This window comes from Equus quagga, chromosome 2, assembly GCF_021613505.1.
Source record: "Equus quagga isolate Etosha38 chromosome 2, UCLA_HA_Equagga_1.0, whole genome shotgun sequence".
Lineage (NCBI taxonomy): Eukaryota > Metazoa > Chordata > Mammalia > Perissodactyla > Equidae > Equus > Equus quagga.
The window spans coordinates 158,931,941-158,944,804 of NC_060268.1; the positions used below are offsets into that span (position 1 = coordinate 158,931,941).

At 38.1% G+C, this 12,864-nt stretch overlaps 1 protein-coding gene across 6 annotated transcripts in view; it reads right to left on the minus strand.

Annotated features, from left to right (window-relative positions):
- CFAP43 (cilia and flagella associated protein 43) overlaps window positions 1-12,864 on the minus strand; it is a 104,417-nt gene that overhangs the window by 29,911 nt on the left and 61,642 nt on the right. For all 6 annotated transcript variants that reach the window (XM_046651456.1, XM_046651439.1, XM_046651444.1 and 3 more), the window contains 5 exons: window positions 8,203-8,328; window positions 5,317-5,421; window positions 3,944-4,060; window positions 2,805-3,035; window positions 830-1,036 (listed from right to left, as the gene is read on the minus strand). In XM_046651456.1, coding sequence (XP_046507412.1) covers window positions 830-1,036; window positions 2,805-3,035; window positions 3,944-4,060; window positions 5,317-5,421; window positions 8,203-8,328 — 786 coding nt within the window. The remainder of the gene's footprint in view (window positions 1-829; window positions 1,037-2,804; window positions 3,036-3,943; window positions 4,061-5,316; window positions 5,422-8,202; window positions 8,329-12,864) is intronic.

Below are 12,864 nucleotides of genomic sequence, written 5' to 3' on the forward strand. Positions count from 1 at the left end.
TAATGTTAGTACCTACCTGCGAAGTCTTTTAACAATAAATTAGTCTCAATCTATCTAGGGCACTTAGAATGGCACCTGGCTTTTAACAGGGACTGTATAAATGTTTGCTATTGCTTCTGAGCAACACTATTACCTTTTGCCCCAAAGTAACCAAGCTGGTTTCTTGTGAGCAAGGGGTCTTCTTTGAGTATCCTCTAGCATTTCTTATTTTTTAGAAATGAAATATGGTTATATTTAATTGCTTTCTTCAAGCATTTACTTGTAAGCATCTCTGTGCCAAATACCTTTTAAAGGAGCTGTCCAGGGAGCCCCTTTCTCTAAGATACATGCTGCCCCAGTGACCCAGCTAAGCACTGGACCTCCACCAGCCTCACTCCCACAATGTGACCCGACCTCTCTGTGTACAGGCGCTGGATCCAGGCTGTGCCAAGGAGCCCCTTCCCAGGCAAATCTGGAATTGGGACTAAGAGATTCTAGTTTGGATCAGCTGCTCTCTTGAGTGTGAGAGACACAAAGTAGAAACTGCTAGAGGAAACTGAAAGGCAGAGAGAAGTGAGCTAAGAGAGGAAGAAAGAGGACTTCTGAACTCCCCACAAGGCTCCAGTCTTTGGTTCCTGCTTCTTTCTGGGCTTGGTGTCCAAATCTTCCCTGGGCTCCATGGCATTCAGAAAAGAAATTCTCATTATTGCTGAGACCATGTCAACTGATTTTGTTACTGAGAATGCTACACAACATAGTTACTTCCAGTAGTACAAACAAGCAGAAGAATAAACAAGAGCTCGGGAAGACGTCAGGAGAGATGGGAAGGGATAATGCAGGTGGTCAGTACCTCATTACTTTCCACAACGAGAGTTCTCTCTGGCTTCTCCCGGTCGTCAAATTCTGGTTGCCAGACTAATTCTTCCAAGTCCAGATCTAGAATAATTTCTTGAATTCTTACATTTTTTTCCTTCACACGTGCAACTTCAAGCTCTTTTTGTTTATACGCAGCATTAAACTCACTATTGAAAGTAGTTTTTACCTTGTAAATGATATCCTGAAATATCAAACGTTACTGTAGACACATCACCTGTCATATCTTTACCGGTAATATGATCCCACAGTTTTACCTCCCCTCCAAAGTCATCTTACAAATTATCAGTAAATTATTCTTCTAAAGTACTGTTTATATTAAGTCATTTCTTGCTTCAATAATCTACAGTGGTCTGCTACCGTGGGGAGGATTAAAGCAACAGCACAAGTTATACCACAACCTACTTCTTGAAATGTAAGTTGTAACTCAATGTGCGGGTATGTTGACAAATGCTGAAGTGGGTGATGGATACTTGGATGTTCTCTGGGCTATTCTCTCTACTTTTGTGTATGTTATCTAAAAAATCCATCCTTAAATATTTAAAAAGCGATAAGTGGTATTTAAGTTGGGAAATGTCTTTTCTTTGGAACCTTGTTTGGAGGAGATGTTTGAGGAAGAGACGGGCCTTAAGAGGTTGTTTGGAGAACCTCCCAGAGAAGCGCGACCACACACAACATTCTTTCTCTGTGTGAACAGGTCATTCTCAGGTAGAGAGGGGACCCAAGCTAGCCAGCTGGATCAGCCAATTACTAATGTGGCTGCAGGTCCAAGTGGATTACCCCCACCTCTGCTAATGAGTAGACTGATGGATCAACTCAAAGTAGCTTTTATTTTACTGTAAGAATTCAGTCTATATATCTGTCCTACTGAAGATGAAACCATTAAAGCAACATGGAAAAACGATCTTACACAAGAATTTCTCTTGGGCTGAAATTACCTTCTTGTAGGAAAATGCCTTAATAAAACAGCAAGAAGGTGAGACCCTGAGGGCACGGGTCAGCAGAAGCTGAGCAACAAAAGAGATAACTAAACAGTTCTGAGTATAAATGCATAGGAATTTCAGGGGTTGGAGGAGAAGAAGAGAAAAGGTTAGGAAGAAAGAGGAGAGTAACATGGCAGGAGGCTTGAACTCAATTACAGATATGGCTGAAGGACTTTAAGGAACACAAATGCCAACATTAAATTTCAAACCATCTGCATTGGTGCAATCTCAGTCACGGAATTTTCAAAAACATTCAGTAGGCATGTACAGATGTGTTGTGAGACTAACTGGTTTGGTTGAAAGTAAGGAGTAGAAGCTTAGAGCCTGAGGGATGCTGCACCTTATCTCTGAGCCCCAGAAGGTACAGAAGTCTTAGAGGAAATTGTATTCCTCTGATTAAGGGGATAGATAAGCAATCACGTCTTGCTCTTACAAGGAGGTCAATACATCTGGGTTACCTAGAAGATGGCATTCAGGGATTTTTTTCATCTTTGAGCCTACTGAAGTTTGTTTGTGGTGTCAGCTTAGTGTAGGGTGTTCTTTAGAAAAGCTGGTATTGGGGGCCGGCCCGGTGGTGCGGCGGTTAAGTGTGCACGTTCTGCTTCTGCAGCCGGCGTTTGCTGGTGCGGATAAAGTAGACGAAGATGGGTGTGGATGTTAACTCAGGGCCAGTCTTCCTCAACAAAAAGAGGAGGATTGGCAGCAGATGTTAGCTCAGGACTAATCTTCCTCAAAAAAAGAAAAGAAAAGAAAAGAAAACCTGGTATCACAGAACCCCGTCCAAATGGCATGAAAGTGACTCTAGTACACAAGCTGTATTTAAAAAAAGATGGACATCAGCCACCTGGATATTTCCGTGTGTACTTTAAAGACATCATGTGATTGGCATTAGATTTTAATTTGAGCCTTTGCAAGATACGTCATGGGGAGTTTTAGAGATTTTCAAAGATAAAGAAAAGATGCACCTACTTTCAGTAATATAATTTGGTTGATTTTCTCCTCTCTAGAATGAAGTTCCAATTGGCTTGACAACAAAGAGGTTTGGACCCCAAAATCAGTACTCAGACTACCCAGCAGGTAATTGGGCAAGTTGGTATCTTTGACGGCCACGTCTTCTGCCTCCTCTTCTTCGTCCTCCTCCTCATGGTGCTTTTTAACCGAGGTAATTGCAGACTGAACCTCAACAATCTCCTTTTGCAGCTAAATACAGAAAAAGACACAGAAATCACGCAATAATAAGAATTCTCCAAAGGGCAATTTTGTGACAACTTAATTATTTCAATAACCATTGTAAGATGTTAAATTGTCTTGCCAACAACTGAATTCAAAGATAGACAGATGCTGAAGCTGCTGCAGAAGAGATTAAAGCTGCGGAAACTGATAAACTGTGGATAAATCAAAAGAGTAAAAATTGTCCTTGATAGTATATAATATTCATATTTTTCTGTCAGGAGGACAACTGCTTGTAAATATTTTGAGTGTTTCTTGGTATTTAAACATTAAAAAATATACCTTCTCTTCATATTTTACAAAGGAACTTATTCACATAGGACTGGTGGGTGTAGGTTCAGAAGAATTAAATATGCCTTCATTTTATGTCTCAGAAAAAGAATGGATGCAAGCTTCTGGTTAAAACAAAGCTATGCCAAGGGGCAGTGTTTTTTTAGTGGGTTAATAGAGATTGCTGATAAAAAAAAACAATCTGGGATTGCTTTAGGAAAACCATAATTCCATCAAAACAGATACTTCATCTTTGGTCAATTATCTTAAACTATAATCCTTAGTGATAAGGTAAGATAAAAAGAGTATGAGGGGATGAAGGCAACCTCTGCCCAGGGCAAGAACAAAACACCAAATCTCATTTTTAAAAGTATATCCTCATATTTGAGGGCTACCCAGTGTTGTATACGATATAGTCTTCTTGATTTATTGTGTGAGTTTGGCTCCTATATTCATTAGAATATATTCTACATATTAACAAAGAATGGAAATGTAAGTACAAACTATTTAAATTTATCTTAAATTATATCTCAACTCAAATCTGTATGAAGGGAGCCCTGAAATAAAACATATCGCTTATATAAGCACATATATATTTTAAATTGTACTTTAAGGCACTCTGTTTCAATCTTCTTTTGCTGCAAAACTCTCTTCAATTCTTTCAACTCTTCTTCTGTGCGTTCTTTCATTGGGAAGTTCTCAACCACGTAGGGGATGTGAAAGCACTTGGAAAAAAAAAGCAAGATGAAATAAATCCATTTTTAGTACGATTGTGTGTATATGGAGTGGGGGATGTTTTCCTTGATTAAAATTATCAAGGTTATCATGCATGAGTGAAATTGGCAATGGAAACTTTCTTTAAAATGAAACAATGCATGCCTTTAGTATTGGTGTAAACTCTATAAAACTTTTTTTAAAAATTGGTGTGCTTTTGTGAAGGATTTATTTCTAGAGCACTGGTTCTCAAGTAGGAGTGATTTTTCTTGCCCTGTCCCCCTCATCCCAAGCCCCCCAGGGACATTTGTCAATCTCTGGAGACAGTTTTGATTTTCACTAAGGGGTGTTGGATATTACTGGGGTCTGGTAGATAGAGGCCACGGATATTGCAAAACATCCTACAATCCATAGGACAGCCCCCACAGCAAAGAATTATCTTGCCCAAAATGTGCTGCTCTTGAGAAACCTTGTTTTACAGCAATATTCAACCACACAAACGTAGGGTGACCGTGTGTTTCATTATCCAAATTGGGGGCATATTTGAAAGTGAAAAGGGTGCTGTTAATACTCTAGGACCACATGCATAAACTGGGACTTTTGGTCACCCTACACAAAGAGGGGAATTGTGTTGGGAGGAATCTCAATGAAAAAGCATGAAAAACAGCACTTTGGAAAATGTGAAGGCAGGTACAGGTAGAAATGTGAACAATGTTATGTCTGGCTTTCAGCTGTGTGGAATGTGAGTGAGGTGGCCCTTTGAAACAGACAGAGGAAAGAGGTGCTAAGACTAATCTGGCCAGCTTGGAAGCTCATGGGAACTGAGCAGAGAGGGAAGAATGAGATAAGAGAGAGTGGCACATCTAGAATTCAGTATGGGAAGGGCAAGCATGCTTTGAATGCTTTCCTTAATTTTTTTTTTTTTTTTTTTTGAGGAAGACTAGTCCTGAGCTAACTGCTGCCAGTCCTCCTCTTTTTGCTGAGTAAGGCTGGCTGTGAGCTAACATCCATGCCCACCTTCCTCTACTTTATATGTGGGATGCCTACCACAGCATGGCGTGTCAAACGATGCCATGTCTGCACCCGGGATCCGAACTGGCGAACCCCGTGCTGCCGAAGCTGAACATGCGCACTTAACCGCTGTGCCACCGGGCCGGCCCCCAAATTTTTTTTCTTAAAATTATTACTTCTTAAAATTTTCTGCTATGAGATTTTCAGTGAAAATTCTCATCGGCTAAGGCGTTGGACCTGGAGTTGTAGCTGTTACCTTAAGAGCTCGACCTTTCACAGACATCGAATTCCAGCATTCTTCTTTGATAAGTTCAGCCAAATATCTCTTGGCGAGGTTATGCATCTCTGCATCTTTTCTTATCTGGAAGAACATGGATGAGGGGAAAAGATAAAACGAAAGCGTGCCCTCTTAAAAAAGTAATCTCAACTAACTAACCAGTCGTGGCTGCACACGTAGTGGCAGAGTTTGATCTTTCCTCAACACGTCAAGCTGCCCTGCACGGAGTCGCGCTTTTGGGGGGAATCCTTCCCTGTCTTAGAGAACTTTTCCGGAAGTTTAGTCTGGAGGCTTGAGATTTCTTTCCTTGAGGACCAGGGTGTCAACACAAACACCTTCTAAGGGCAGGCAGGTGTGCGACCGTCGCGTGGCGGTGGCAGGCTGCAGAGCTAACGTGCACCTTCTCGCACATCGGGTGGGTTGGTGCAGGGCGGAGAAGCGAACCCACTGGGCCAAGTCTTCTTGTCTTATTAGAGAAGATTGAAATTTGTATTTTGATGAAACTACCAGGCACCTCAATGTTGGCTTAATTCTCGTCAATGCATGTTTCAACTGCCAGTTTGTGACCTCTGTCTTGGGGTTTTACTGCACTTAATTCTTCTACTATTTCTGTCCATCATGAAATGAATGCTCTACTACTGTTGGGGCTCATATAATGTACCCTTTCTCATTAGAAACATATGTGTTACCACAATTACTTTTATCTCCTTAAGTAATCCTATTACTTAATATTTACGCGATTAAGTATTCTTATTTTATTAGAGTTTGCCAAAGACCTCTTATGAAAGTGAGGCCCAACAATCTTTAGTCCTTAGGATCCTCTGAAGAACCTTTTCCGCATTTCACCTTGTCAGAATTATTGGCAAACCAGCTAAGAATAATGTCCCCTATATTAGAAAATATCTTGTTAACTCATTCATTCATTTATGCTTTTTATTCATTTTCTGATCAAATGGCTTTGTTTAATTTGCACTTTGTTTCGTTTTTATCCATCGAGTTAATGGCTAATACAGTTTTAAATTATTTTTTCTTGAATAAACAGCTGTTTTGGCATGTCAGTTGTCAGAAGCTGCCTGATTCTCAGCCCACCCAACCCTCCCTCTTCGCTGCTGGGGCTATTTGATCAACCCCTCCAGGCTCGGTCCCTAATTCTGTGTCCAGGTTGTCATTACTGGGCTTTGGTCTTTTTCCTGTAGTTGAAATCCTGACCAGGGCTGACTCGTAGACTAGTGCCACTAACTTTTCCCAGGGACTAGTGTTCTGCTCCCAAACACCCCAAAAGTCTTCAGAGCTGGGCATGCCCACCTCCCCCACCTCATTCCATGAGGTTCCCTCCTGTCCGCTGTGCTACAGCATTTCTGACCTATTCCTGGAATATTCCAAGCCATTTCTGCCTCAGGGCCTTTGCTCTTGCTGCTCTCTTTGCCTAAGTATTCTCTTCCTCTAGATCTTTGTATAGCCAGATCCCTCTCGTTTTAGTTCCCAACTGAAATGTCACCCCCTTAAAGTGGTCTTCTTTGACCACGGAAGTAGGTCCCCCACATCCATCATAGCATCCAGTTCATGTCCATCATACAAGATAGAGAGATTTGTTTACGATCTATATTCTCGCCTAGGTTAGCCCATGTGGGTGGGACCTATCTGTCTTGTTCACTGTATTCCCAGCACCTACGATAGTGCCTGGCATGTAATGGGTGTTCAATAAATGTTGTGGAATGAATGAATGGTCAATTTTATCTCCTTGAGTCAGCCTGTTGAGGTCCTTTTGGTCTTGGTTCTGTTATCCAATATATTTCCTCTCATTCTCAGCCTTACATTCTTTAGCAATTTGACAAATCTGCATTGTTTCTATATCTTTACCCCCGTCATTAATAAACATGTTTCACAGGACAGAGTCCTAGGGCACGTGATTGGAAAACTCTCCTCTAGACATCAGTCAAACAATCAGCCTCTTTTTGGTGAAGTTGTTTAACCACTTCTAATCCACTTAATTAAATGTCCTTGAATCCAGCTATATTTCATTCCCTTATTCAGAGAGAAAAATGTTTTCATACTTGCACACTCAAAAAATCAAATGTGCTGTGCAGGTTAAAAAAGAGGTAGCTTAAGAACAGTCTGTGTAAAACACTTAGGGCTTTTACCTAAAATAAAATCCATATGAGTAAACAATATGATGCGGCTGCCGCAAAAAGATGCAAAGGCTGAATTAACAGAAGTATAGTATCTAAGAAGACGGAGCTTTCAGTTTATGCTTTTCTCTCAGCTGGCTAGATAATAATTGGAATTCTTTTGTGGGTGCCATATTCAAATACAATGAAATCAGAGGGAAACTGCATGATGATGATGAAGCTATTGAAACTGCATGATACAATGGTCATAGGAGCTGGGAGAGTTAATCTAGACAGGAGAAGATGCATAGGGAACATGGTAATTGCTAATCTTCTCTAACCGTTTTCAGAGTGGCCGTAGAGTAGATGGTGCTCGGAGAGCAAAAGAATCAGTGAATATAGGGAGAAAGATCTCAACTCTAAGAAAGGGCTTACTAAACCAGAAGTGTCCAAAGTTGGCATGAGGGGGCTGAGGGGACTTCTGAAAATGTTGAAACATGTAGTGGAAGATGGTTGGCATGACTGTCATGGAGGAGAAACAATCAGATGCCTGGCTGGTCCAGATGCTCTTCTTTCCCCTAACCCCCAAATTCCGTAATTCTCAGACTCATTCCATTTATGCACTAGGTTTGTTTTATTCACATTGTGCTGGAAAACTTTTTGTTTTATTTGCATTATCCTGGAAACATTCTCCTTCTATTTTCTTTTTATTTCTTTCATTATAAGTTTATGGTGCTTAAATTAGGTTTTTCCATACCTTTGCCACTTCTTCCTCACTTTCATCGTGAAGCCTTTCCAGTTCCTCAAGATCCAGGGCAAATTCCTGCTGCTCTAATTTTGCGATATTATCTACTGCTTCATTTTCTTCCATCATAGTCAGAACCTGAAATTTTCAAATAGGAAAAGATGGTGACAAGTATAGAATTGAACTTTAAAGAAGAATTTTCTGAGTCTCCTTAGACAGCAATCAGTGAAAAATAGATGTTATGCTTATCTAAATGTAACTATAGAATAAAGAATTAGGTTATTAGATTATTGTGATTATTTAAGTTTTAAACTGCAATCCTTAAAAGCTCATTGATCTAAAAACAACAAAAAATGTGTAAATTCATCACTTCCTTGAATGATATTGAGTAGTTATTGATATTTAGGTGTGCTAATGGTATTGTGGCTATGTGTTTTAAGAGTTCACATCTTTTAGAAATGTATGCTTAAGTAATTAAAAATGAAATGATATCATATCTTGGATTTACTCCAAAATAATAGGGAAAGGGATAGCGGGTAGGAATATAGATGAAACAATATTGGCAATTGGATTTATTATATTATTATTCTCTACTTATATATATATTTGAACATTTCTACAGTAAAAAGTACCTTTAAAAGTTTTAACTTCAAAAATTCTGGGGCAAAGGACACACGTTGCAATATATATGGCAAAGTATTAATAGCTTCAAAATATAAAGTGCTCTTACAAATCAACAAAAACAAGGCAGAAAATATGATAGAAAAAAGTGAGGACTTGTGTTTCAAAATGGTAAACTGAGAATGGTCTTTACAATCTTCCTTTCCTGCCCCAATCCATAAAATTAAGAAAAAGAAATATATAATAAGTAGATAAATCCATTGTTGCAATCAAGAGGAAAGAAAGAAAAGAGTCCTTTCATAGCATGGAAACTATAACACGTGAAAGATGAAAATCAGATGGATCTGAATGATGCATCATAGCCCCAAGTGCCCACGGGACAGTACTCAACAAAAGGTAGAAGCTACGCCAGATCAGGAGCAAGGGGTAATCTAGAAGTACCAGGCAGAGTGATTAGTTGGGAGTACTGCATCAGAAACAGGCAGTGGATAGAGCCTGCATGTACATGTACCCCACCCAGTAAAACTCTCTAGGGCCCAGCAGTAGTAACAGGGGTGTTTCCTTCCAGGTGGAGGAAATTGGAATGAAAATTTGGGTGGGAGAGATAGGCAATGCCCAAGGGATCTGTCAGTGGCTAGAAGGAATAGAGAACACCCTCTTCCCACAGACAAGACAGGTGGCCGAGATACTTCCCAACACTACCCAACCCTTCTCCTTTTACTGAAAACAGAATAGAACACCCACTAAAGTCAGACCTACATGTCTTCCCAAGCAGGCTGAACTGGTGTAGTGGAATTATAATGGCGAGTTCAATTATAAACATGGGCATGTGATAGTAAAAATAATAACAGATGACCAAATATTTGGAGAACAACAAGACCATTGAAGAGAGAGAATAAATTGAACAAACAGAAGATTTGTTACACAAAGAAAAAGAGTTAATTAAGCAAGAAGAGTAGAATTTTACAGCAACTAGAATCATAAGAAGAATCAAAAGGTTACAGAACTTAAAAGTTTGATCTTTGAAACAACAATAACAAAATCAATAGATGGGCTGAATAGCAAAATGGACACAGTTGAAGATAATTAGTGACCTGTAAGAGTCAGTTAAGAATTCTCCCTAGATGTCACCAAAAAGGACAAAGAGATGGAAAGTGTGAACGAAAAATTAAGACACTTGTACGACATATCTAGAGGCACCTACAACTAATAGGGCTTTCAGAAGGAAAGAACAAAGAGATCAGGGGCCACTATGTTTAAAGAAATAATAAAGGATAATTTTATAAAACAATGAAGCATGCATACTCAAGATTTAAAGGGCATAACAAGTGTTGCATAGGCCCAGGTCAAGAAACAGAAATGTCATGAAACTCAAGAACCAAGTCCTAGAGATTTCCAAAGAGGAAAGAGTGTCACAAAGATAGAAGAATCAGACTGACAGAAGACCTCACATCAGTATCACTGGATGCAAGAATACAGTGGCTCAATAGCTTTGGATCAAAGTTTTGAGGGGACAAAATTCTTTGAGGCTCTAATTCTATAGTCATCAAACCATCATTCAAGTATGAAGTCAAAATAGAGTAGAATCATTTATAGACATTCAGAGGCTCAGAAAGTTCACCAGTGCTGCTGGGCTCTGGACCATTGAGTAGGAAGTCATTGGGTGATGTAGAAAAATAGAAGGTCAAGAATGTGGATTAGAATTTTAAAAACTGAAATAGAATTATGACTCCCAAAATAATAAAGAAAAAATATAAAAATAATAATAATAAGTGTGTAAGCAATCCAAGAAGATAGGAAAGAGGGAAAAAGAAATAACTCAAAAGTAGGTTAAATAGAAAACCTCTAAATAAAATGGCAGGAATAAGTTTAAACATATCAATAATCATAATAAGTGTGGCTAAACTCTTATTAAAACTCTTAGATAGGAATTTCAGAAAACAATTCAGCTGTATACCAATTAGGAGACAGAAGAAAGTGCGAAATAAAGGAATGGAAAAAGATATATAAGCAAGTGCTAGCAAACAGAAATATAGCGAAAAATAATATCAGAAAAAGCAAAATGTAAGTTAAGAACATTAAAAGAGACAAACACAGATATTTCATAAAGATAAAAGGAATAATCTATCAAGGAGATCTGCATCTAACATAAATATGATAAAAAATACAAGGATAGGCGCTGGCCCGTGGCCGAGTGGTTAAGTTCACTCGCTCTGCTTCAGTGGCCCAGGGTTTCACCCGTTTGAATCCTGGGTGTGGACATGGCACTGCTCGGCAGGCCATGCTGAGGCAGCATCCCACATGCCACAACTAGAAGGACCCATAACTAAAAATAGACAACTATGTACCCGGGGGGCTTTGGAAGAAAAAGGAAAAAATTTAAAAATCTTAAAAAAAAAGAATACAAGGATAAATTGGCAAATTGCTAATAATATCCTCAAAAATAGCAGTTTAAGCAGCAAAAACATAAATAGGCATATAGAGAACTTGACTAACAATTAGATTGATCTAATAGGAATTTAAAGAACATTTTACCCCCTCCCCCCAAAAAAGCACCAGAAAATAAAATATTCTTTACAAACACATATGGAACTTTCACAAACAGTGACCAGATACAAGGCCACAAAGACAATCTCAACAAGCTTTATTTACTGAGCACAGTGAAATAAAGTTCAAAGTTAGCAACAGAAAGATATAGAAAACAATCTATAAATAATAGAAAAAAATCTGGAAATTAAAAACAGACAAATACATACACTCTTCTAAGAAACCCTTTGGCTGATGTGTTCAAAATGGAGTTGCAAATATTTACAACTAAGCAATAATGAGAAAATTCCATATTGAAATCAATGCAATATAGTCAAAGCAGTACTCAGAGGAATATTTATGGCCTTGCATGCATAATAGGAAAAAACAGGGAATAAACCAAGTTTTCAGCTCAAAAAAGTAATAAAATGAGGACAAATAAACCTGAACAAAGCAAGGAGGAATGAATAAAATTCTAAATGATGAAATCCTAAATTGATCAAATGTATAGTTATAAAATTATATTTAATGTTCTTTTATAAGAACAGAGTCAAATCAATGAAAACCATACTTGATTCTCTGAAAATGTTAATAAAATAGAAATGCTGTTAGAAAATGTGGTCAAGAAAAAAGATAAAAGGCATAAACATAAAACATTAGGAATAAAGAGAGATCTATAACTGAAAAATCAGAAGAGACTTGAAAATTAGAATATGATATAATTTTATGTTATACATTTAGAAATCTAGATGAGATGGACAATTTTCTAAGCAAATGTAATTTATCAAACCTGTGCTTGAAAAGAAATAGAAAATCTGATAAGACTATTGACCACAGAAGAACATGAAACAATTGTGAAGAATCCTCTCTGACAACAGACATCAGGCCCAGATAGTTGTATATGTATGTGTGTATGTGGGTGTGTGTTTTGTTTGTTTGTCTGTTTATCAAATCTTAAAAAATAGGAGAATTTTATACAAACTATTCCAGAGAATGCAGAAAAAAACTACTTGAATCACTAGATAAGTCCAGTATAACCCTGATACCATAATTAGACAAAGAAAGTGCAAGAAAATTAGACAAATATTATTTATAAATAGAGATACAAAAATCCTAAGTAAAATTTAGCAAATGGAATCTGGTGTACTACTCAAAATGACTAATGTCTAGCTGAGGAAAGAAAGAATACAAGGCATTTGATAAATTTCACAATAAAATTCACAATAAAAACTCTTAGGTAACAAGGGGTAGAAAGGAATTTCTTTAACTTGTTAAAGGATATCTAACAGAAGCTCTAGCAAGCATCACATTTAAAAGTTAGAAGCATTCCCATTACGGTTCGGAAGAAGACAAGCATGTCCACTGTCATGACCACTATTACATTAGAAGCCATAGCCATAAGACAAGAAAAACAAATGAAGTATAAAGATCAATAAGGAAGAGATGTGATTTTCAGAAGATACGATAGCCTACCTAGACAGTCCAAGAAAAATCAATCAACAAAATAGTAGAACTGAAAAAAGAATT